The following is a 25,671-nucleotide window of genomic DNA, read 5'->3' as shown; positions in this document are numbered from 1 at the left end:
ATAGATTCGTTTTTCTTTTTTCCTGTCTGCTTCATTTATTTCTACCATTTTATCTTCTACCTAACTAATCCTATCTTCTGCCTCTGTTATTCTACTATTTGTTCCCTCCAGGGTGTTTTTGATCTCATTTATTGCATTATTCATTATATATTGACTCTTTTTTATTTCTTCTAGGTCCTTGTTAAACATTTCTTGCATCTTCTCAATCCTTGTCTCCAGGCTATTTATCTGTGATTCCGTTTTGTGTTCAATATTTTGATTCGTTTTCACTATCATTATTTGGAATTCTTTATCAGGTAGACTCCCTATCTCTTCCTCTTTTGTTTGGTTTGGTGGGCATTTCTCCTGTTCCTTTACCTGCTGGGTATTCCTCTGTCTCTTCATCTTGTTTATATTGCTGTGTTTGGGGTGTCCTTTCTGTATTCTGGCAGTTTGTGGAGTTCTCTTTATTGTGGAGTTTTCTCACTGTGGGTGGGGTTGTACGGGTGGCTTGTGAAGGTTTCCTGGCTAGGGAAGCTTGTGTTGGTGTTCTGGTGGGTGGAGCTGGATTTCTTCTCTCTGGAGTGCAATGAAGTAATGAGTTATGAGATGTCAGTGGGTTTAGAGTGACTTTGGGCCATGTTTATATTGAAGCTCAGGTCTATGTTCCTGAGTTGCTGGAGAATTTGCGTGGTATGTCTTGCTCTGGAACTTGTTGGCCCTTGGGTGGTGCTTGGTTTCAGTGTAGGTATGGAGGCGTTTGATGAGCTCCTGTTGATTAGTGTTCCCTGGAGTTAGGAGTTCTCTGGTGTTCTCAGGATTTGGACTTAAGCTTCCTGCTTCTGGTTTTCAGTCTTATTTTTACTATAGCCTCAAGACTGCTCCATCTATACAGCACTGCTGATAAAACATCTAGGTTGAAGATGAAAAGTTTCTCCACAGTGAGGGACATTCAGAGAGGTTCACAGAGTTACGTGGAGAAGAGAAGAGGGAGGAGGGAGATAGAGGTGACCAGGATGAGATGAGGTGGAATCAAAAGAGGAGAGAGCAATCTAGCCAGTAATCACTTCCTTATGTGCACCCCACAGTCTGGACTGCTCAGAGATGTTCACGGAGTTACACAGAGAAGAGAAGAGGGAGGAAGGAGACAGAGGAGGCCAGGAGGATAAAGAGGGGAATCAAAAGGAGAGAGACAGATCCAGCTAGTAACCAGTTCCCTAAGTGTTCTCCACACCCCAGAACACACAAAGAGATTCACAGATTTGGGTAGAGAAGAGAAGGGGGAGGGCGGAGATAGAGGCGACCTGGTGGAGAAAAAGAAGAGTCCAAAGGAGGAGAGAGCAGTCAAGCCAGTAATCTCGCTCCCAAGTAAAAACGGGTACTGAAGATTGGGTTCTTAAAGGTACAAAATTGATAACAAATACCAAAAAGCAAAGATTAAAAATCTAGAGAAGAGGTTGGATTTTCAAATACAATATTAGAGAAAAAAAGTCACAAAAATTATAAAATATATATATATGAAGTTTACTTTTAAAAATAGGGTCTCTCTCTTTTTTTTGCAAAGTAATAGTAGGTTATAAAAATGAAAATTAAAGCAATAATAAAGTGAAAGAAAGTGAAGTCGCTCAGTCGTGTCTGATTCTTTGCAACCCCATGGACTGCAGCCAGCAGGTTCCTCCCTCCATGGGATTCTCCAGGCAAGAGTATTGGAGTGGGTTGCCATTATAGGGGACTTAAAATTTAAAAATAAAAAAATTAAAGAATGATAGTAAAAATATATCTAGGACTTTGTCTGACGTTGTTGTGGGCAGTGTGGGGTCAGTTTATTTTTGGATAGTTCCTTGAACCGGCTTATATTTCTCAAGATCTATAGGGCCCTTCCTATGTAGTTGGTACTAACTACAGGGTGGTTTTTTTTTGTTTGCTTGTTTGTTTTAACTACAGAGTTTTAATCTATTGCATCTGTCACTTCCAAGGTGGTTCCCTCTGTTTTAGCTTCTTCTGTTTGCTGGTCTCTTCAGTGTCTAATTTCCACCCTGACACAAGAGGGCAGTGGTGGACACTTTTTTTAGGCTCACTTGTTCAGTCTTGCTGTCGGAAGGGAGGGACACTTCAAACAAATAACACTGGCGTGTGCTTGCAGTGTCTCAGCCACACTGGGTTTGCCCCCGCTCACAGCTTAGGCTTAGGCTCTAGGTTGCTCTGCTGGGAACTGTCTAAGGCCAGCCCTGGGCTGCATGCACCTCCCAGGTCTAAGCTGCTCAGTTTCAGGTACTGGGGTACTCCTCAGAGGCGCAGACTCGGTTGGGCCTGCATTTTGTGCCCTTTCCAAGTCCAAGCAGCTCAGGTGACCAGGTGTTTGGCGAGCGCGGTTGCTGCAACTTATCACCTCCTCCGTCCCTGCCACTCGGTTTTCTGGGTGTACATCCGGCGCACCTTCTCAGGAGGATGTTGACCACCCAAAATCCCAAGAAGTCTTGGTGAGCAACGAAGCCTGCTTGCAGTTTGGTAGATAATGCCTCTCTGGGGCCGCGATTGCCCCCTTCTGGCTCTGGCTGCCTGTCACCGGATGGGGATGGTCTGCAGCCGGCTAGCTCTGTTCAGTCCTTTGTTCTGTGAGTGGGCCTGGCAGTGTCTTAGGTTAGGGCTTTTCCCGTGGTAGCTATCCCACAGTCTGGTTTGCTAGCCCAAGTTAGTTCGCTCTGATTACCCTCCGGGCATTCAGGCTCGATCCTTACTCTAAGCAATGCAGCCCACGCCTCCCTGCCCAGCCCCCGCTTGCTAATGGCGGGTGCAGGAGTCTGCACTGCTTCTCTGCTGGGGGAGTTACAGCTGGGCATGTAATCTGTGGGTTTTAATTTTTTATTTATTTTTCCTCCCGGTTATGTTGCCCTCTGTGGTTCCAAGGCTCGTCACAGGCTTGGCAGTGAGAGTGTTTCCTGGTGTTTGGAAACGTCTCTCTTTTTTAAGACTCCCTTCCCGGGATAGAGCTCCATCCCTACCTCTTTTGTTTCTCTTTTTATCTTTTATATTTTTTCCTGCATCCTTACAAAGACAACGGGCTTCTTTTCCAGGTCCCTGATGTCTTCTTCCCGCATTCAGAAGTTGTTTTGTGGAATTTACTCAGCGTTCAAATGTTCTTTTGGTGAATTTGTGGGGGAGAAAGTGGTCTCCCCATCCTATTCCTCCACCATCTAAGTACTGCCTCCTCTCTACATATTTTTCTACGCAAAATTCCTGGTGGGAACAGCCTGAGTCCTGAACCCATCTGGTTTAGTCTAGGGTTTGGAGAGCACTCTTGAGAGCCGTAGAAGCCTGGAATCTGAGAATCCAAGCTGGAGTCATCCAGCAGAATGCACAAGGCCTCTCCAAGGAAATAAGCTGCTATAGCCAAACGTCAGGGCTCTGGAAGCCTTGGAAACAATGGTTATTCATGACCTGAGTCTTTCCTGAGAAGAGGAAATCAGGTGCTTAATCAATGCTACCTACTATTCCCAACCCCAAGTCTTTTTCCTAAGGATAGACCAGATTTTCCTGGCCTTGCCAAAGTTAAGTAGAGATTCCCTGGACATTGAGGAAAAGGTAAGGTGAAAGGTGAAAAGATGTTGTTTTGTTCCCAATATTTTATTATGAAAACTCTCAAACATATAGAAAACTGGAAGGAATTTTGCAGTGAACACTCAGATACCTCCCATCTCAGTTCTCCCATTGAGGTTTTACTTTTCTTGCTATATCACACACCTATTCATCTATCCACTGGTTTAATCATCCATCAATACATCTTGTTTTTTTAAAGGTGCTGCTTTTTTACTTCATTAGTCCTTTATGATTTACAGCAACTTGGTTTTATTTCATCTCTAACGCATTTCTGGAAGAAGATGGTACAGGTGGGACATTTCTAGCTTATAGATGAGTAAACTCATTCTCAGGGAAATTCAGAAATTCATCCAAAGTCACTATTCTCATTTCCTTGTGGAATGGAAGACTATAAAGTCTTTTGTACTGATTATTGTAGGTACATTCATGAGAGAAAATGTCAGGTGAGTGAATGAATAACTTTGCTAAGCAATGGACCTAGAAGGAGGATGGCCAAAATATCATCTCATTTCTCAACATCTAGCATTTATTATCAACATGTGTTTTTACAATGAATGAATGACTGAATGCATGAATAAACAAACAAATGAATGAATGCTGGCTAGAGGATCCCAGCTGCTTCTCCAAGTCCCTCTTTTGTCTCTGCAGGGCAAGGAGCCTCTGAAAAGGACTCAGCCTCAACAGTGGTGAAAGGCATTGTAGGGGGTTCAGTGATTCTCTCCCTGAACATTTCAGTGGATGCAGAAATTGAGCACATCACCTGGAGTGGTCCCAAAGAAGCTTTTGCTTTAGCACTCTCAAGTGGAAAGATTTTTTGGTTAGACAAAAGCTACCAAGGGCAAATAAACATCCCAGAAAGCAACTATTTGTCTATTAACAATCTGACTCTGAAAGATGCTGGTTCATACAAAGCCCGGATAAACCAAAAGGGATCTAAAGACATCGATGAGAAATTCATCTTATATATCTATGGTGAGTTCTAAAGAGCATGTGTGAGCTTTGACCTTTTATTTTTAAAAGCAGTCTTTTTTCCTCACCAGGAATTTATCTAAGATGAAGAGAGCAATGATATTGGCCGTTTTCACCCAGTTCCATAAATACAGATGTCAAGAGTGAAAAACAACCAAAATATTGTTAAGAGCCATTTAGAGTCTCTCTCTGTTAATATACTTTATCCATCTTGTTAGAGTTTCCATAACAAAATATCACATACTGGATCACTTAAACAACTGGAATTCATTTTCTCACAGTTCTGGAGGGTTGAAGCCCGAGACCAAGGTGTCAGCAAGCTTGATTTCTTCTGAGCCACACTACTTGGCCTGCAGATGGCCAGCACTTCAGCATGTCCTCACATGATGGTCCCTCTGTCTGCACTGTCTTAGTCTCCTCTCTTTACAAGGACACCAGTCATACTGGATTAAGGCCCACATTACAACCCCACTTTAACTTAATTATCTCTTTAAAGGCTCTGTCTCCAAATACAGCCACATTCTGAGGCACTAGGGATTATGACTTCAACATAGGAATTTTTATTCAGCCCACTGAATAAAAATAAAGATAGCACTGTGGTCTCTGGTCCCCCAAAACCCTTGTCTTTGTCACAAAATACATTCACCTCATATCCACAGCCCCCAAAGTCTTAACTCATTCCATCATCAAATTCAAAATCTTATCTAGGTATCATCTAAATCATATGTATGTGAGATGTAAGGCAAAATTCCCCTCCAGTTATGGACCTGTGAAACCAGACAAGTTACATGCTTTCATATTGGCACAGGGACACGATAGACATTTACATTCCAAAAGGGAGAAATTGGAAAGAAGAAAGGGGTCATAGGTCCCAAGGAAGTCTAACCCTATTAAAGCAAATTCCATTAGGTTTTTTAAAATTTTTTATTGGGGTATAGTTGATTGACAATGTAGTGTTAGTTTCAGATGTACTGCATAGTAAATCTGTTACACATGTATGTATATCCACTCTTTCTTAGATTCTTTTCCCATGTAAGCCATTACAGAATATTGAGTAGAGTCCCTGTGCTATGCGCAGGGAACTATACAGTAGTTCCCTGTGCTATACAGTAGGTCCCTATTAGTTAATCTGTTTTACATGTAGTACTGTGTATATGTCAATACCGATCTCCTAATTTCTCCTCCTTCTCTGGTAGCCAGTTTATTTTTTACATCTATAACTCTATTTCTGTTTTACAGATAAGTTTATTTTTAAGATTCCATGTATAAGCAATATCATATGATGTCTTTCTCTGTTTGACTTACTTCACTCAGTTCGACAATCTCTAGGCCCATTCATGTTGCTATAAATGGAATTCTTTCTTTTTTTATGACTGAGTACTACATCTTTTTAAGGTTCAAGAACCACCCCCACCAACATGCCCTGGGCCTACATCCCTTAGGCCCATGATGCCAGTGGCAGACCCATTAACCTCTGAACTTCCCATGGGGTCATTCTTCCCTTTTCCTGAAGGATAAGGGATGATCTCAGCTGGATATCTCTACTGGCTCATTCTTGAAAATCTCCCAAATCTGATAGCCTTCCTTCATTTAGTGCCATCTGTGTCTGTTTAGTCCAAGCTGGCAGAATTTCTACTTAGATAGTTGATTGGATCCATGAATCACACCATTATCTATCCATACTCTCAGTGTTTTCTCCAGACACAAATTCTCATTTTTTTTGCCATATAGATAGACTGAGACTTTTCCAAATCTTAAAATTCTGGTTTCTTCTTGCTTAACAATTCCTTCCTCAATGTATCTCTCCTTTCTGACATTTTACTACTAGCAAAAGGAGAAAACAGGATTCCGGGGTAGTTCAGTTGGTAAAGAATCCATCTGCAATGCAGGAGACCTGGGTTCAATCCCTGGGTTGGGAACATCCCCTGGAGGAGGGCACAGCAACCCACTCCAGTATTCTTGCCTGAAGAATTCCACAGAGGAGCCTGGAAGCCTATGGTCCATGGGGTCGCAAAGAATTGGGCTCAACTGAGCGACTAAGGAGAGCACAAAAAGAGAAAACAAGTAGTGCCCTCACCGCTTTACTTGGAGATCTCCTTAACTGAAAGATAAGTTCATCACTTAAACGTTCAAAAGTAGAACACAATTTGTCTAAGTTCTTTGCTGCTTTATAGTAAGTATCACTTTTCCTCCAATAACATGTTCTTCATTTTCAACTAATACCTTACCAGGAACACTGTTAATGTTTATATTTCTACCAATGTTATGTTGATGATAATATGTCGATCTCTGAGATAATAGAGGCTTTCTCTACAGCTGTCTTCTTTCCTTTTAAGCTCTTACCAGAATCACCTTTAACATCCCTATTTTTATGAACAGTCTCTTGAAGACAATCTAGGCTTTTTCTCACATGCGTCTTAAAACTCTGCCAGCTTCTATCCATTAACCAGTTCCAAAGTCACTTCAACATTTTTGGGAATTTGTCACAGTAGCACCCCACATCTGGTGCAAAAGTGTATTGGTTGGCTAGGGCTGTCATAACAAAACAGCACAGACTGAGTGACTTAAACAAGAAAGATTAATTTTTTTCACAAGTCAGAAGGCTAGTTAAGATGTCAGCAGGTTTGGTTTCTTCTGAGGCCTCTTTCCTTGGCTTGCATATGGCCACGTTCTTTCCCTGTGTCCTCAAATGGTTGTCTCTGTCTGTGCTGTCTCTATCTCAGTCTTCTTTTTTGTTTTTTTAATTTTAATTTATTTATTTATTTTAATTGGAGGCTAATAACTTTACAATATTGTAGTGGTTTTTGCCAAACATCGACATGAGTCAGCCACAGGCCCACATGTGCTCCCCATCCAGAACCCTCCTCCCACCTCCCTCCCCATCCCATCCCTCTGAGTCATCCCAGTGCACTGGCCCTGAGCACCCTGTCTCATGCATCGAACCTGGACCAGTGGTCTACTTCACATATGATAATATACACATTTCAATGCTACCCTCTTAAATCATCCCATCCTCACCTTCTCCCACAGAGTCCAAAAGACTGTTCTTTACATCTGTGTCTCTTTTGCTGTCTTGCTTATAGGGTCATCATTACCATCTTTCTAAATTCCATATATATGTGTTAGTATACTGTATTGGTGTTTTTCTTTCTGACTTACTTCACTCTGTATAATAGGCTCCAGTTTCATCCACCTCATTAGAACTGATTCAAACGCATTCTTTTTAATACCTTGGTAATATTCCATTGTGTATATGTACCACAGCTTTCTTATCCATTCGTCTGCTGATGGACATCTAGGTTGCTTCCATGTCCTGGCTATTGTAAACAGTGCTGCGACGAACACTGGGGTACATGGGTCTCTTCCAATTATGGTTTCCTTGGTGTGTATGCCCAGTAGTCGGATCAATGGGTCATATGGCAGTTCTATTTCCAATTTTTTTAAGGAATCTCCACACTGTTCTCCATAGTGGCTATATTAGTTTGCATTCCCACCAACAGTGTAAGAGGGTTCCCTTTTCTCCACACCCTCTCCAGCATTTATTGTTTTGTAGACTTTTTGATAGCAGCCATTCTGACAGGTGTGAGATGGTACCTCATTGTGGTTTAGATTTGCATTTCTCTGATAATGAGTGATGTTGAGCATCTTTTCATGTGTTTGTTAGCCATCTGTATGTCTTCTTTGGAGAAATCTCTGTTTAAGTCTTTGGCCCATTTTTTGATTGGGTCATTTATTTTTCTGGAGTTGAGCTGCAGGAGTTGTTTGTATATTTTTGAGATTAATTCTTTGTCAGTTACTTTGTTTGCTATTATTTTCTCCCATTCTGAAGGCTGTCTTTAGACCTTGCTTATAGTTTCCTTCGTTTTACAAAAGCTTTTAATTTTAATTAGGTCCCATTTGTTTATTTTTGCTTTTACTTCCATTATTCTGGGAGGTGGGTCATAGAGGATCCTGCTGTGATTTATGTCAGAGAATGTTTTGCCTATGTTTTCCTCTAGGGGTTTTATAGTTTCTGGTCTTACATTTAGATCTTTAATCCATTTTGAGTTTATTTTTGTGTATGGTGTTAGAAAGTGATCTAGTTTCATTCTTTTACAAGTGGTTGATCAGTTTTCCCAGCACCACTTCTTAAAGAGTTTGTCTTCTCCCCATTGTATATTCTTGCCTCTTTTGTCGAAGATAAGGTGTCCATAGGTGTGTGGATTTATCTCTGGGCTTTCTATTTTGTTCCATTGATCTATATTTCTGTCTTTGTGCCAGTACCATACTGTCTTGATGACTGTGGCTTTGTAGTAGAGCCTGAAGTCATGCAGGTTGTTTCCTCCAGTTCCATTCTTCTTTCTCAAGATTGCTTTAGCTATTTGAGGTTTTTTGTATTTCCACACAAATTGTGAAATTATTTGTTCTAGTTCTCTGAAAAATACCATTGGTAGCTTGATAGGGACTGCATTAAACCTATAGATTGCTTTGGGTAGTATACTCATTTTCACTATATTGATTTTTGTGATCCATGAACATGGTATATTTCTCCATCTCTTTGTGTCCTCTTTGACTTCTTTCATCAGTGTTTTATAGTTTTCTATATATAGGTCTTTTGTTTCTTTAGGTAGATATATTCCTAAGTATTCTATTCGTTTCATTGCAATAGTGAATGGAATTGTTTCCTTAGTTTCTCTTTTTGTTTTCTCATTGTTAGTGTATAGGAATGCAAGGGATTTCTGTGTGTTAATTTTATATCCTGCAACTTTTTTTTTAGGACATCAGTCATGTTGGACTAGGGACCATCCTAATGACCTGATTTTAAATTAATTACCTTTGTTTCCAAATACAGTACTATATTCAATCACACTCTGAGGTACTGGGGGTTTAAGACTTCAACATATGCATTTGAGGGGAGGACAAAATTAAGCCTATCACTTAATTTTTCTATCATATTGTTTGACCTTCTTTACTGATTTGTAGGGAGCTCTGTGTATATTAAGGAAATGGAATTCCATGCAGTTAAGAGAAACAGAAATAACCAACTTAATATTTACTAATATACAACAATTTCTAAAATATATTATTAAAAATTTTTAAAGCTTCAGGACTATGTATAATATGCTATCATACATGTGTCTATAACTAGAATATCTCTGAAAAGATCAACAAGAAATTCATAACACTAATTCCCTCCAGGAACAATAATTCTTAAGGGGAAAAATTAGGTGGCTAGGGGCGAAAGAGCTTGTTTCTTTGTGTGTGTATGTATACCTTTTGTATCTTTGCAATTTCAATTTTATATATTGCCTATTCCAAAAAAAAAGAAAGTGAACTTATGCACACACACCCTGTGAACAGAGGAGGTGAACAAAACGGAAGGAGAGGACCAGGAAGAAAGTCTGAAAGCAAAATGGATTCCAAATTTAGACCAAAAGGCAAGGGCAACTCAAATTATATAGGTAGAGCTTCCAACTCCCTAGAGTCTGAGGCTAGCTCAATACATTCATTTATTAATAATTACCAAAGATTCATGAGTGCCTTTTATGGGTCAAGCAGATGCCGGATGTTCAGGTATGGATACTGGCTCTGTCTTTAAGGAATTCACAGACTGGTTGGGGGGAGAGAGTATTCAGACTATTGTCATGTAGAGTCACAGTGATAACACCTGTAGAGGGTACTAGGAAAGCACAGAGGAAAGGCACTCAACCTTTGTGGGAAACTAAGTAAAAAAGAAAGAAAAACTTCCCACAGGAATAGACAATGCTGGCCTCTCCCTTCCGCCCTCTGCTCTTCTACCATCCCCTTCTTTTTTCCTTAGCCCTTTCCTACTGGGGAAGCAGTCAGAGTATTTTCATTGCCATTGTCCTTGCAGAACAGCTGCAGGAGCCCCAAGTCACCATACAGTCTGTGAACGTGTCTGAGAATGCCTCCTGTACCATCACCCTGGTATGCTCTGTGGAGAGGGCAGGTGGAGATATTCAGTACAAATGGACTTCGAGGGACCCTCATGCTTCTGAATCCTGGGGGCACCCTACTCTCACCATTTCCTGGTTGCCCTGTGATGCAGACCTACCATACACCTGCACAGCCAAGAACCCGGTCAGCCAGAGCAGCTCCCACCCTGTCCATGTCTCTCAGTTCTGTATAGGTAACTGGCTCCACTAAGGCACAGAAATAGTCTAAGCAGCTATAGAGTCTAAACCCCAGGATTCTGGCAGGACACAGATGAAGTAGTGTGGTAAGAGAATAGACTTGCAGATTCCTTTTTTTTTACCCTCAAGAGGCTAAGAGAGACTGACAGGGGACTTAGGCACTCCCAGCGCACTGCAAAACCCTAAGAGTCTGCAGAGAGAGGGAAAGAAAGTATGGATGCAGAAATCTAGATTGCTCTTTGCTCGGATAGGGGTGTCTCCTAGGGTGTCCTCAAAAGGGCAGAGAGGCAGGAGAGGCCTAGGTATGCACTAGGCAGAGCCAGGTGCTTACTTGGCATGACATGTGAAAGCAGCAGGTATGCTTCATCAGAAAAGCAGGGAAGGGATCCTGGGCAGGAGGGTCTCTGGGACTTCAGTCCCTTCAGGCAGGCTGAGGGTCAAAGGGTCAGGACCAGTGGCTGAAATTGCAATATCTCATCTCTGACTACAGATCTAGGAGCCTCCCAAGCAGGACCAATGGGGGAGATGGTGCTGGGGGTCCTGGGGGAGCCAATCACCCTATCCCTGGCACTCCTGGACAGTCAGCACATAGACAATGTTGTCTGGATGTTTAACACATCTATTATCAGCAAAGAGTGGAGAGAAGAAGCAACAGCCAATCAGCTCATTGAGTTCAAGGATCCGGATCAGAACACAGTGTGGGTCTCAAGCCAAGACTAATCTCTAAAGATTGTCCAGCTGAAGATGGAGCACACTGGCGTCTACCATGCCTGTGTGTGCTCAAATGCCACAGTTGCCAGTGTGAAGCACATCAATCTGCACATTTACCGTGAGTTTCTGAGTTGAGCACCCATCATTAGATTCCTTTCCTGAAAGATCTCTCTCTTTGCTTCCTATCCCACCTCCCTCCTCCTACAAAATGCCTCAGACCACTAGGACAACTACTCAGTTCACACCAGTCAGTTCACAGGAGGACAATACAACCAGCAGATGGGCAAAATCTCCCTGCTCAGAACCCCCTTCTTCTAGGTTTCCAGTTAAGCCTCAACCAAGCAACTTTCGGTACTTGCCCTGTCCTCCTGCATTGATCATTGGGTAGGACCAGGAACTCTCCAACATGCATTTTTATAGAACATTGCAATTTTGTATAAAGGCAAAGCTGGCTGGGATAAAATCATAGAAGACTGTGGACAAAGTCTTTAATATCCTGTGAGCTTCAAGAGCTTGGAAGGGTACTCACCTTCCCTAAGTGTGAGGTACAGAACTCACAGTATCCCTCCTCCACCTTGGGCTTCACTGGAGCTTGCTGGACACTCTGTATAATTTATATTTGCCAGCTCCTTCATCTGTGCCATTCAGACATGGTCGACCTATTTTCTGCCTGGCCGTGTTGGTGTCTCAGTACTTGGGAAAGGAGTCACAATCCATGATCCTGTTAAAATATGTAAGTCAGCTAGTTCACATCTATTGTTGCATACTGTGACTCAAATATCAAAGAACCAGGAAGAAAACCAAGTAAATGGAACAAGAAACTGGGAACAAAGGGTGCCAGCCATATGTTGCTTTTAAAATTGCTAGTATTTATTAAGTACTTACTCTGCGACAGTGCTCTGCTCTCCTTTCCGTGTTCCTTTTCTTGTGTAAGGAAACAAATTAGATGATGGGACCTCAGAATGTAAGCCTTGGAGGGTCTCAGGGCAGGTGGAAGCATTGTGCTTATCTGCACTGATTGCTTTGCTTGTTCTTCACGATATACAATATAGAATGATGCAGTATGTTTTTTCACCTTTCATTAACTCCTCTATTTCACATATCTGAGCATCAGGTGGTAAGCTGAGATTTCATAGCAACCAAAGGAAAGGCCAGATGAACCTTCCCAGCCCTAAGGCAGTGTCAACACACGACTTCATGAATATGTTTTGAATGGTCCCTGCCCAGTGGGCGGGCCTCACTCCACTTCTGGTCTGCCTTTCTCCTCACACAGAGAGGCTGAAGAAGCCAAAAGTCACAAGGAGCCTCGGGCTCACAAAGGATGGCATCTGCAAAGTCAGCCTGACATGCTCAGTGGAGGACAGCGGACACAATGTAACATATGGATGGACCCCTCTGCCTAAAGGAGCTGTCATTTCCCAAGGGGGAGCTCACCTCAGCATCTCCTGGAGAAGTGGAGAAAAACACCCCAACTTCACCTGCACAGCCAGCAACCCTGTCAGCAACAGCTCCCAGCAGTTTCTTTCTAGGGACCTCTGTCCAGGTTGCTCCCCATCTCTGTTCAGCCAGACCTCAGAGCCTTGGGCCCTTGGACCCAAGAGTTTTCCTTCCGAGTGGTTCTGTATGAAGTGCAGCAAGCAGAGTGAGAGTCTTTAGAGCAGCACATGCCAATAGAAATATAACAGAAGTCATATGGGTAATTCAAACTTCTAAGTCATATGGAAAAGGTAAAATTAATTTTAATCATATATTTTATTTTACCCAACATATCCAAAATATCATCCTTCAACATGTAATCAATACAAAGAATTAATTCATGACATAATTTGCATTTCAGTTTGTATGAAGCTTTTGAAATCCAGGATGTACTTTACCCTTATGGCACATCTCAATGAAGATGCTAAATTCTCATGGGAAGTACTTGATCTGTATTCAAATTTAATAAAATTTGACATTGAAAAAATATATTTATATCCAACTTGTTCCAAATATACTTAACAGTTTTTCAATTAGGAATTGAGTAACTATTTTTAAATTTAAATTTTAATTAATTGAAATTAAATAGTTTAATTCCTCAGTCATACTAACCAAGATCACGCAGCAAAAGCAGAATTGAGATTCAACCTTCTGTGCTCTGCTCTTCCCTAGGGAGAGGTAGAGGGGAAAAAAAAAGGAAGGTCACCCAGGGTGTGAAAATGCTGAGTCAGGGTGTGAAAATGCTGAGTCAGGCTGTGACTGGCAAATGGGTTTAGAGCCCTGATCAATAGTAATCTGGACCTAGAACTACCTACCTAGAACTCTCCTTATGCCATTTTTAGAGAAGGGCAGTGGTGTGATGGATAAGGGTGTTTTAGAGTCTGGCAGCCTGCATTCAAGTCCCAGCTCCGGTTCTCTGTGACGCTGGCCAAATAAACCTCTCCATCAGGGATGGCACCTGCCTTACTGCTATAATTTCTTTCTTAGAGGATGACTGCTCAATACACAGCTGTAGAATGAATGAATGAAAAGGAATATCTTCTGCAACAGTGTGGGATTGTAAGAGGCAGGTAGGATGCCCATTCTGTTCTGTCCGCAGTTTGCCCTAACTCTCTTGTTATTACTTATTCTAATACCCCCCGTTTCCTCTTCACAGGACCTGAGAGAAGCACAGTTTGGGATCGGGCTCTCCCTGGTGCTCTTTTCATCCTTTTGGGCTTTGGGATCTCTGGCTGGTGCTTTTGGAAGCAACAAAGACGATGTAAGTTTCTGAGATCAGGGACATCTGCCAGCACCAGGCCATTTCCTTGGAACCTTTGGAGATGTTCTTGTCCTCTTATAATCCCCTCCTACCCCTTCTCTCTCAAGACCTCATTTCTTCTCAGAGTGATCAGGGAGGGATGTCAGTGGGGACTCTTTAGTTGCAAATAATTGGAACCCAACTCAAACTAGCTTAGACAAAAAGGGGTGAGGAGAAGTGTAAGGGGAGTGAGTTGTTATCTGTGGGCTCATATGGTCAATCTTTGGGGAAGGAAAGGAAGAGCTGGCCTAGAGACAAACATCACCAGAAACTCAAAAGTCACTAGAGCACTCCATCTTTCATCCCTATCTTTCCCTTTGAGCCAGCTTAGCTCTCTTTCCTCAGCGAACTGAAGGGCAGGGTGGGTAAAATATACCAAAACAGAGCAGCTAGCAGCTCCAGACACACATGTACTAGTAGTTCAGACACCAGGAGGGGGAGAAAGATGTTTCCCCACCAACTCCAGTTTGCAGAACCTTAGAAACCTGATTGGCTCCACTTAAGTCATGTGACTATTGCTTGGACTAATCACTGTGGGCAATAGGAGGAACTTTTGTGATTGGCAGCTCTTTCTGGAATATTGAAGAGAGATGGAGTAGTTTCCAGGAAGAACAGATTGGTTAGAACACAGGGTCCCTGGAAGAATTACTGTGAGTCAGCAAACCAAACTGATAAGTGGCTACCACAGAAGGATTATAGCTCTCCCTTCCAGAGAGATGGCAGGAGGCTGCAGAGCATTCTCCTCAGCTGAAAATGACCCTAGACTCTGGCCATCCCTTCCTGTGGGCTTGTACTCACATCAGGGTTCACCCTCCTCCCAAAAGCTTTTCCCCTGTCTACATTTTCAGAAGTCTCTCTCCCTCTCCTCTGACTCTCACAAAATCAGAGACTCTCTCCTCTCACAGCCCTATTGACACTTCTTCTGTAACTTGGTTTCCCAGGTTCAGCCCCAGCTTTCAGTTCCAGTCAAGCTGAGACATCAGTTGACACACCAAGTAATGTGTCACCAATGACACAGGCTGTGGGGTCCCAGGCCACACAGAAGCTCCAGAGCATGGCTACTCAGAGTGTGATCTGCATGTGTGACCAGCAACGTGAGTATCCCCAGGAGCTTGTTAGAAATGCAAATCTTGTGCACCACCCCATAATACTGAACATGAATCTGTATTTTAACAAGATCTGTAGGTGAGTCACAAGACTGTTAAAATTTGAGAAGCAACGTGTTAAAGGAAGGTGATTTGGGGAACAAAAGACACAAGGAGGCTGGACTCCTGAAAGATGGTAACCAGAGCTAGGAGAAGTAGTCTGTCCTCTGTGATCTCTAGGATTCCTCAGGCATTGACTGTCATTACTGCAGTGTGCCCCATGATGAGGATGAAGTTATTGGCTCCACTCCAAGAATGGAGATACAAAGACCAGATGCAATAGTAAATCTGTGACAGAAGCAAAATTCACACTTCATTGAAATTAAAATTCATAAGACTTTCTAGTTACCTATTACCCAAGAGTATTACTGAAGCAGTGGTTTTTGGATTTTTGAAAAAGCTAAGGAATGCTTTCTTCAAACAAAATATTATGCAACACCCCAAAAGTACAATGCATGTAAAAGTGGAGCTGTTCTGCTGAGCTTTGGGATGGAGAGCTGAGATGCCTGCACCCTACCCTCCCACTCTGGAATCTCAGTGCTCTAAATTGCCACCTTGAACTCTGGAGGTCTGGAGTTCTAAGGAATCCCCAAACCCTGACCACTCAGTCAAACCCTTCTTTTAAAAAAATCCTGCGTCACCTCTCATGGAGGGGATGCCCCAAGGAGGTAGAATAGGAAGAGGGCCTGCTGCGGGGAGCTAGGGACTCAGTGTCTATTCGTAGCCTTTTCTGATAGGAAAGTGTAACCAAGAAAAAAGGGACAAGAAATGGAAATAAACCTGGACTTTTGGAGATTCCCCAGCTTCCTCCTTAGAGATGGCAGGACAGACCCTGGTCTCCGCTAGCCTGAAGTCCCCTTCCTTGGCATTCTGGGCACAAGAGGAAGAGTGAAAAAGTACTGGGGATGCCACTGTCATCCGTGGCCCTCCTGCCTCCCTCAGCACCTCTCCCCAGTGCCTAAGTCCTGCTTCTTTCATTTCTCCACTATCTCTTCAGCTTCCTTTTCTCTAAAGACTGCCACTGCCTGAGTTCATGTTGTCACCAATTTTTTGTTTTATTGAATAGGTTCTTTTTTTTTTTTTTTCATTGAAAGGTCAAATATTCACATAGTATAAATTAAAAATAATCCCCTCCTTCCAAATCCCAATGCCCAGGTATTTCCCTGAAGAGACCTCCATTGTTAAGATATGTGTATGTTTACATCCTTTGAGAGCATTTTCATGCATTTACAAGCTATACATTTTTCCTTTGATCACATATGCGAGAGTAATCTATTACATTTTTCTGAGTCTGCTTTTTTAAATTAGTTGTAGATTAAGACTGACTCTCATTTATTCCATTCTACGGATATACCTTAATAAGTCTTTATTAACAGACATTCCCGTTCCTTGTAACTTCCTCTCTAAAATACTGTAATAGTTTCCTAACTAGCCATTCCCTCTCCAGATTTTCTCCTTTTTAGTCCTTCTGATCCCACTTTGCAAAGCCCAATTATGACTATTCTATAAACATCAACGGCTCCTTGTGGTCTTTGTCTGTTACTCAAAAGGCAAGATAACATAGTGGTCATGTGTGTAAATTCTTTAATATTTATTTATGTATTTACTTTTGGCTGCGTTCAGTCTTAGTTGCAGATGCTGGATCTTCGCTGTGGCACACAGGCTGCTCTCTAGCTGTGGCGCAGGCTCCAGAACATGTGGGCTCTGTGGTTTGTGGTATGCAGGCTCTCTAGTTGAGGAGCATGGGCTCAGGAGTTGCAGTGCACAGGCTTAGTTGCCCTGCGGCCTGTGGGATCTTAGTTTCCCAACCAGGGATCCAACCTGCATCCCCCAGTTGGAGGACAGATTCTTAACCACTGGACCACTAGGGAACTCCCAGGTGTATAAGATCTGAGGTCAGATAATGCTGTGTTTCAATCTTAGCTCTCCTCCTTTGTAGTGATCTTGGGCATTTCAGTCTCTAAACCTTAGTTTCCTTACTTTGCAAAATGAGGGCACCAACCTCTCAGCATTGCTGTGAGGACTGCAAGGGACAACAGGGAGTCCACAGTATACACTCAATAGGAGATAACTCCGTGTGTCGCAGCAGGGAGGCTCAGACATGTCTGACTCTTTGTGATCCCATGGAAACAGAAGCCCACCAGGCTTCCTCTGTCCATGGGATTCTCCAGGCAAGAATACTGGACTGGCTTGACATTTCCTTCTCCAGGGGATCTTCCTGACCCAGGGATCGAACCTGCATGTCTTGTGTCTCCTGCATTGGCAGACACGTTCTTTACCACTAGCACTACCTGGCTTCCCAGGTAGATAAGTACCATTATCACTTAATACTGGGCCAGGTCACCTTTAGTCTACTTTTTTCCTACGTAAAAGTCATAGGGGGCAGTACTGAGTATCAGGTAAGAACATCAGGGAGCAGACTACTTGCATTCAAATCCTGGCTCTCCCACTTAAACTTGGGCAAATATTCAACCTTAATGTGCTCCATTTCTTAACCTGTGAAACATAAATAAGGACAGTTATTATCTATGCTTAATGGGGTTTTATGCAAGTTGAATGAATTTATTCATGACAAGCATTGTTTTTAGAACAGTGCCTGACACCACATTTGGCACCTAAAAAAGCGTAAGCCATTATTATTCTACATGTAGATCAAATGGGCTGATTGATATGCCCCAAAGGCAGTAGAGGTCCACCCAGTTGTTTAAAGCAGCCACCCATTCTGATTGTCCTATGCCCAAACCAGGTGGTTGCTAAATATTTTAAATATCAACCTTTCCCAAAAGAGAGGGTGCCTCAAGTTTCATACCTGCCTTTAATCATGCTGTTCTCTCAGCCAAGAATCCACTTTCACTCATCGAAGTCCCAGTGTGAAGGCCCACCTTAATTCCATCCTTTCATAAGCTCTTCTCTGCTTCTGAACTGGAGGCTATGTCCTCTCACTCATGCACTTTCCTCCTAGATTTCCTGTGACATTGTCAGAGCTGGCCTGACATAATTTGATTTATGTATGTATCTGACTCCCAGCTAGACAGTATACTCCTTCAACACCAGGTCTAATTCACATTTCTGTTTCCCCAGAATACCTAGTTTACTTTATTCAACAAGGCCAGTTTTGCTCACTGAGAGATGCTAAGCCCATCACATGTCACACTCGATGAATGTTTATCAAATGAATGAATAAGTGAGTGCTTGAAAGAGAGGAGGAAGGGGGAGGGGAAGGGGAATGGAGCCCCATGAGGGAAGACAGGAAAACACCTTCCTTCTCCTCCAGCTTTCTAGGCCTCATCTGGGGTAGGAGTCAAAGCAGCCTGAATCCTTACACAAAGCAAGAGAGAGGGGGCTGCTGGTACATCCTTTACCAACCCTGAACAATGTGTTCCAGAGCCCACTGCTGGTCACACACCGTACTCCATTTTTTCCCAAGGGTATGAGAAGCTGGACACTCTCCCTAGGACTGCCAGGCATGCCTCTGACAGCAGCTCTGACAGCAATGGGACGACTGAGGAGGATGAGGAGAGGACAGGGATGCACCAGCCCGTCAATGGAAGAGACCGGATGTGTGACTCGGTCACTAAGGAAGAAGCTGGACTTGACTTGGACTCTGAGGGCCAAGCAGAGTATGATCTCGTCACTCCAGATGACATGGCACCAGCGCTTGTCGTTGAAGGGGAAACAGTGTACACGCACGTATTCCTTAATTTGCAGGTGAGCTCTTTTGATCAGTACACGTTTCCTCACCCTTCCCTTCGAGGACCATCCGATATTCTGGAAGGCTAATCCCTCCAAACTGGGGGACAGGCACAGTCATGCATGGGTAGAGAATTGTGATTCTATCCATGTTTACCAACCTCAGGGACCCTCAAAGCAAAGGAACCCATCCCTCAGCTCCCAATCTTCTGCCATAAATAAGGGAGGTGCTGGGAAAACAGAGGTGCTGTCTCCACTGCACTAAGGCAGTGCCACTCTCTGTGTGAAATCAGAATCTGGTGAGATGTTCCTTCACCTCAAGGACTGAGGGCGAACCTCTGGAAAACTCTTTTTGGGTGATTATGGACAGTCTGGCATTGATCTGTTACAGGGAAAGACTCCAGTTCCTCAGAAGAAAGAGGATTCAGCCACACTCTACTGCTCTATACAGAAACCTCAGATGGTGAGAACAATTTCCTCTGTATTCTGAGGTCCATAAAGTGAGACCCAGACCATTTTAACTGAAAGAGAGGAACTTAAGCTCCACCCACTGTGCACCCCCTAACACACTCCTTGGTCCTTAGAAACAATTATTCCTGATTTACATCTGTGCAGCCAAAAGCTGAACATTTCTAATTAATTTAATAATATCTTATATTGCTTGGTCTTAACACTGACGAAAATGAGTCTGTAAACACAAACATTATATGGTCCATATATGTTTCTAAATCTATCTCTCATCCATCAAAATAGAAACTTTCCAAAACAATTGGAATATAACCAACAGTATAATGTCAAGATTTTTTGGAAAATGTGCTATTAATTAGAGCACATTGGTCTCATTATAGTGTTAAAAGATCCCTTAAGCATAGAAATGGAGAAGGAAATGGCAACCCACTCCAGCATTCTTGTCTGGAGAATCCCATGGACAGAGAAGCCTGGGGGGGGGGGGGGGGGGGGAGGGGGGAGGGGGAGTACTGTCCTTGGGGTCGCACAGAGTCAGACACGACTGAGTGACTGAGCACTAAACATAGAAATTCCCATTAATCATAAGTTTATATGAACTTTTATAGTTTATAAAACATTGACAAACATAGTCTCATCTGATCCTTGTAAAACCTCTGTAAGTGTGCTATTGTGCAAGTTTTATAGCCAGGGAAGCTGAGATTGAGGAAACTAAGTTTGCTTAAATACACAGAGCTAGTGGTTAGGAAACCAGAGTTTTTAATTAATCCAGAAAACTCTTAAACGATTAACTTTGATCTGAATCTGGCTGGCTGTTCCACTTTCATTTTCCTGAAAATATTGGGCCCATTCATACTTTCACTTTAAAGTCTCCCCCAGAATTCCCTCCCTGTAAAATGTTCAAATAAGATTTTATTTTTTAGCTCTCAAAGTTTTTCAGTTATGCTCCTTTTCCATAGTTGATGAATCAAACAGTAGATATTTATTGAATACCTTTTGTTTGCCCAGAACTGGGCTGAGTGCTCTGGGGATTCCGATATGTTTAAGGCACTAGCCTTGACTTTTAAGACTTGTTATATTATCTATCTTTAATATAGGAGAGTTGGAGTGATTTAGTAACTTGGATGGGGAGAAAAAATACTCCACATGACTACATATTATGTATGCAGTTTCCAAGGGTTTTTCATACATTGGAAATGGTAGATAGCACTACACAGAGGTAGACAGGAACGACTTCATGGAAAAAATAATTTGGACTAGACCTTAAAAGACTGATAGAATTTGCTTGGTAAACACTTGTGCAACTATATAGTTTGATTCAACCATCTTCTGCCTCAAGTCCTGATTTCTAGAGCATGGCCTTATGCTTAACCAGCTAAGAACTTTATCTTTGGCCTTGAAACCAAATCTGTATTATTCACCATTCCCAAACCTGCTTGGGCCTGGCCCTTTGTGTTTACATCAATACTAGTCAATCTTAAAGTCATGAACATCAGTCCCTGCTCCGAGTTTCAGACAGGTCATGAGACCCCCTTTGTCTGGTCAGTCCTGAATGACTCCTACACCACTCTAGGAACTTAAGGTCCCTAAAAGCACCCTCACCCACAATATAAGTGAAAAATCAATGCATTTCCTGAGCCAACCTCCAGATCAAATTTATTCTTTACCTTCAGAATTTTAAGGAATCCTAGTTCTGGGTTTCCTAAAGCCACTATTTCCCACTTGATCAGGAAATCCTCAAGCCTTCTTTAGTTATTATTTTCTAACACTTGTACCTACATGATATCTCAAAGAAGGCTGTGCTATTCCCAAGCTGTTGCTGGTACCTGACCTCCTCTCTGGGCTTCCCAGGTGGCTCAGTGATAAAGAATTCACCTACAATACAGGAGACTCAGGTATGATCCCTTGATCAGGAAGATTCCCTGGAGGAGAAAATGGCAACCCACCCCAATATTCTTGCCTGGAAAATCCCATGAACAGAGGAGCCAGGCGGGCTACAGCCCATGGGGTGGCAAAAGAATGGACACGACTTAGTGACTAAAGAACAACAGACCTTCCCTCTGCCTCAGCTTATGTCTCATCCGCTCTTTTGAGCCTTTCCTGAACACTCATAAACAAGGGATTCCTAGAACCCTTGGAACATGAAGATCTAATGGTTTGGACTATTACTATGGAACTCAACCTCTAAAACTTGAATTATCTTTATAAATGTTTCTCTCGCTAGGGTGAAGATTGGGATCCTAAACGGAAGCTTCTTGAGAGCAAGGCCTTTTATTGTCATTTATGAACCCCCTCAACTTGTTGCACAAAACTGTCCTAAATCTCCCTTCCAGAGAGCTTGGCACATAGCGCTTACCATTAGGAGATTTTCCATAAATGATTATCATCAGCTTGAATGATTGCTCCATCCCTAGGCCAATCCATATGACCTTATTTCTATAGGATGGACCAATCATAGCCTTGCCTCACCTTCCTCTTTCCTCCCAGCACAAGGCTGAGAAAATTGGTACCTTCCAGGCTTTATTAACCAAATCCTTATGTGTCTTTTGGCTCACAGGTTGTGCCACCACTGCAACAGAATGACCTTAAGTCTCCTGAAATACCTACCTATGAAAATGTCCCCTGAAAAGAAAAGCAGCTACCTCCCTCAGTGAGGTTGGAGAGGCTGCTAGACCTAATAAGACCTGGGCCCCTGCAGACAGAAGAACTTCAGAATTTCCTTCATTGTCTCAGAATTGCCTGGATTTGTGCCTCCTCTTTTTCTCACACCTCGTGAATTCCCACATCCATTAACAAATCAGACAGCCTCTGGGCTCCATTTGTCTCCTTCTGTGCTCATACTGTACAACCTCTCAGCTCAGATGCATGCCTCAAAATTCTGCCAAGGCTTGACACGTCGTCGAAGGGGACCAGGATCTTCACATGGTCCTATAAACAGCTGCTAAAATAAATCCAACAGGTAGTCTCACTTATGAACACAAAGATCTAAGTGAAATCATGACCACTGTAGTATTTTTCAAATAAAAGATTAGAAATAACCTAAGTGTCCATTTAGTAGGAATCTGATTAGACGCATGAAAGTCTACCCATGCAATGGCAAAGCCTGCCACCTTTTTAAAGAAGGAAAGTAGAGACTAATATGTCCTGCTATAGAAGGAGCTCTAAGATACGTCATTTGATGGACAGAACAAAGTCCTGGACAGTGTGTATCATATGTCACCAGTTGAACAAAAAAGAAATAGATAGCTGTATGTTCACATAAAGAAAAATTCTGAAAGGAAATGCAAAAAAATTATCAGTGGCTGCCTCTGGGAGGAAGCTGGGTTGGTTTGGGGATTTTTTTTTACTGCATATATTTTGTACAGCTGGATTTTTTAAACCGTTTGTGTGTATTACTCTATTTAACCAGTATGCTTGGGCTTCCTTTGTGGCTCAGCTGGTAAAGAATCTACCTGCAAAGCAGGAGACCTGGGTTCGATCCCTGGGTTGGGGAGATTCCCTGGAGAAGGGAAAGGCTACCCACTCCTGTATTCTGGTCTGGAGAAGTCCACGGGGTCACAAAGAGTCGGACACGACTGAGTGACTTTCACTTTCACATTACTCTATTTATATGTTTTTAAGCACTTAAAAGTGATGGAATTCCAGTTGAGCTATTTCAAATCCTAAAAGATGAGCTGTGAAACTGCTGCACTCAATATGCCAGCAAATTTGGAAAACTCAGCTGTGGCCACAAGGCTGGAAATGATCAGTTTTCATTCCAATCTCAAAGAAAGGCAATGCCAAAGAATGCTCAAACTACTGCAAAATTGCACTCATCTCATACGCTAGTTAAGTAATGCTCAAAATTCTCCAAGCCAGGCTTCAGCAATATGTGAACTGTGAACTTCCAGATGTTCAAGCTGGTTTTAGAAAAGGCAGAGGAAACAGAGATCAAATTACCAACATCTGCTGGATCATGGAAAAAGCAAGAGAGTTCCAGAAAAACATCTATTTCTGCTTTCTTGACTATGCCAAAGCCTTTGACTATGTGGATCACAATAAACTATAGAAAATTCTGAAAGAGATGGGAATACCAGACCACCTGACCTGCCTCTTGAGAAACCTGTATACAGGTCAGGAAGCAACAGTTAGAATTGAACATGGAACAACAGACTGGTTCCAAATAGGAACATGGAACAACAGACTGGTTCCAAATAGGAAAAGGAGTATGTCAAGGCTGTATATTGTCACCCCTGCTTATTTAACTTCTATGCAGTGTACATCATGAGAAACGCTGGGCTGGAGGAAGCACAAGCTGGAATCAAGGTTGCTGGGAGAAATATCAATAACCTTAGATATGCAGATGACACCACCCTTATGGCAGAAAGTGAAGAAGAACTAAACAGCCTCTTGATGAAAGTGAAAGAGGAGAGTGAAAAAGTTGGCTTAAAGCTCAACATTCAGAAAACTAAGATCATGGCATCTGGTCCCATCACTTCATGAGAAATAGACGGGGAAACAGTGGAAACAGTGGCCGATTTTACTTTTCTGGGCTCCAAAATGACTACAGATGGTGATTGCAGCCATGAAATTAAAAGACGCTTGCTCCTTGGAAGGAAAGTTATGACCAACCTAGACAGCATATTAAAAAGCAGTGACATTACTTTGCCAACAAAGGTCCGTCTAGTCAAGGCTATGGTTTTTCCAGTGGTCATATATGGATGTGAGAGTCGGACTGTAAAGAAAGCTGAGCGCAGAAGAATTGATGCTTTTGAACTGTGGTGTTGGAGAAGACTCTTACGAGTCCCTTGGACTGCAAGGAGGTCCAACCAGTCCATCCTAAAGGAGATCAGTCCTGGGTGTTCATTGGAAGGACTGATGTTGGAGCTGAAACTCCAATACTTTGGCCACCTGATGCGGAGAGATGACTCATTGGAAAAGATCCTGATGCTGGGAAAGATTGAGGCCAAGAGGAGAAAGGGACAACAGAGGATGAGATGGCTGGATGGCATCACTGACACAATGGACATGGGTTTGTGTGGACTCTGGGAGTTGGTGTTGGACAGGGAGGCCTGGCATGCTGCTATTCATGGGGTCGCAAAGAGTCGGACACGACTGAGCGGCTGAACTGAACTGAAGCGCTTAAAACGCCCCTTCTGTATAAGATTCCCATATTTACCCCAAAGGGATTTTCCTCCTTTTTGTCATGTCCAGATGCATAAGAGCCATATCTCTCTTCTGCCCCATCTTGTCTCCCTGCCTAAGGCTGTATTTGTCACCCTGCTTATTTAACTTATATGCAGAGTACATCATGAGAAACGCTGGACTGGAAGAAAAACAAGCTGGAATCAAAATTGCCAGGAGAAATATCAACAACCTCATGTATGCAGATGACACCACCCTTATGGAAGAAAGTGAAGAGGAACTAAAGAGCCTCTTGATGAAAGTGAAAGAGGAGAGCAAAAAAGTTGGCTTAAAGCTCAACTTTCAGAAAACGAAGATCATGACATCTGGTCCCATCACTTCATGGGAAATAGATGGGGAAACAGTGGAAACAGTGTCAGACTTTATTTTTTGGGGCTCCAAAATCACTGCAGATGGTGACTGCAGCCATGAAATTAAAAGAAGCTTACTCCTTGGAAGAAAAGTTATGACCAACCTAGATAGTATATTCAAAAGCAAAGACATTACTTTGCCGACTAAGGTCCGTCTAGTCAAGGCTATGGTTTTTCCTGTGGTCATGTATGGATGTGAGAGTTGAACTGTGAAGAAGGCTGAGCACCGAAGAGTTGATGCTTTTGAACTGTGGTGTTGAAGAAGAGTCTTGAGAGTCCCTTGGACTGCAAGGAGATCCAACCAGTCCATTCTGAAGGAGATCAGCCCTGGGATTTCTTTGGAAGGAATGATGCTAAAGCTGAAACTCCAGTACTTTGGCCACCTCATGTGAAGAGTTGACTCACTGGAAAAGACTCTGATGCTGGGAGGGATTGGGGGCAGGAGGAGAAGGGGACGACCGAGGATGAGATGGCTGGATGGCATCACTGACTCGATGGACATGAGTCTGAGTGAACTCCGGGAGTTGGTGATGGACAGGGAGGCCTGGCGTGCGGCGATTCATGAGGTTGCAAAGAGTCGGACACGACTGAGCAACTGAACTGAACTGAACTGAACTGAACTGACTTACATTCATGAAACTCTTGTGTGCACTTGTGTTACTTATGTTTGT

At 42.7% G+C, this 25,671-nt stretch overlaps 1 protein-coding gene across 1 annotated transcript in view; it reads left to right on the top strand.

Annotated features, from left to right (window-relative positions):
- The window catches only part of LY9 (lymphocyte antigen 9), a 39,103-nt gene extending 17,011 nt beyond the window's left edge, over positions 1-22,092 (top strand). The window contains 8 exon segments of the mRNA XM_052637915.1: positions 4,225-4,548; positions 10,400-10,675; positions 11,170-11,508; positions 14,023-14,127; positions 15,108-15,161; positions 18,739-19,019; positions 19,393-19,464; positions 22,024-22,092. Coding sequence (XP_052493875.1) covers positions 4,225-4,548; positions 10,400-10,675; positions 11,170-11,508; positions 14,023-14,127; positions 15,108-15,161; positions 18,739-19,019; positions 19,393-19,464; positions 22,024-22,092 — 1,520 coding nt within the window.
- Positions 22,093-25,671: the final 3,579 nt, after the last annotated feature.

Source organism: Budorcas taxicolor, chromosome 3 (assembly GCF_023091745.1).
Source record: "Budorcas taxicolor isolate Tak-1 chromosome 3, Takin1.1, whole genome shotgun sequence".
Taxonomy (NCBI): Eukaryota; Metazoa; Chordata; class Mammalia; order Artiodactyla; family Bovidae; genus Budorcas; species Budorcas taxicolor.
Note: the sequence above shows the minus strand (reverse complement) of the source record. Positions and strands in the feature narration are given on the sequence as shown.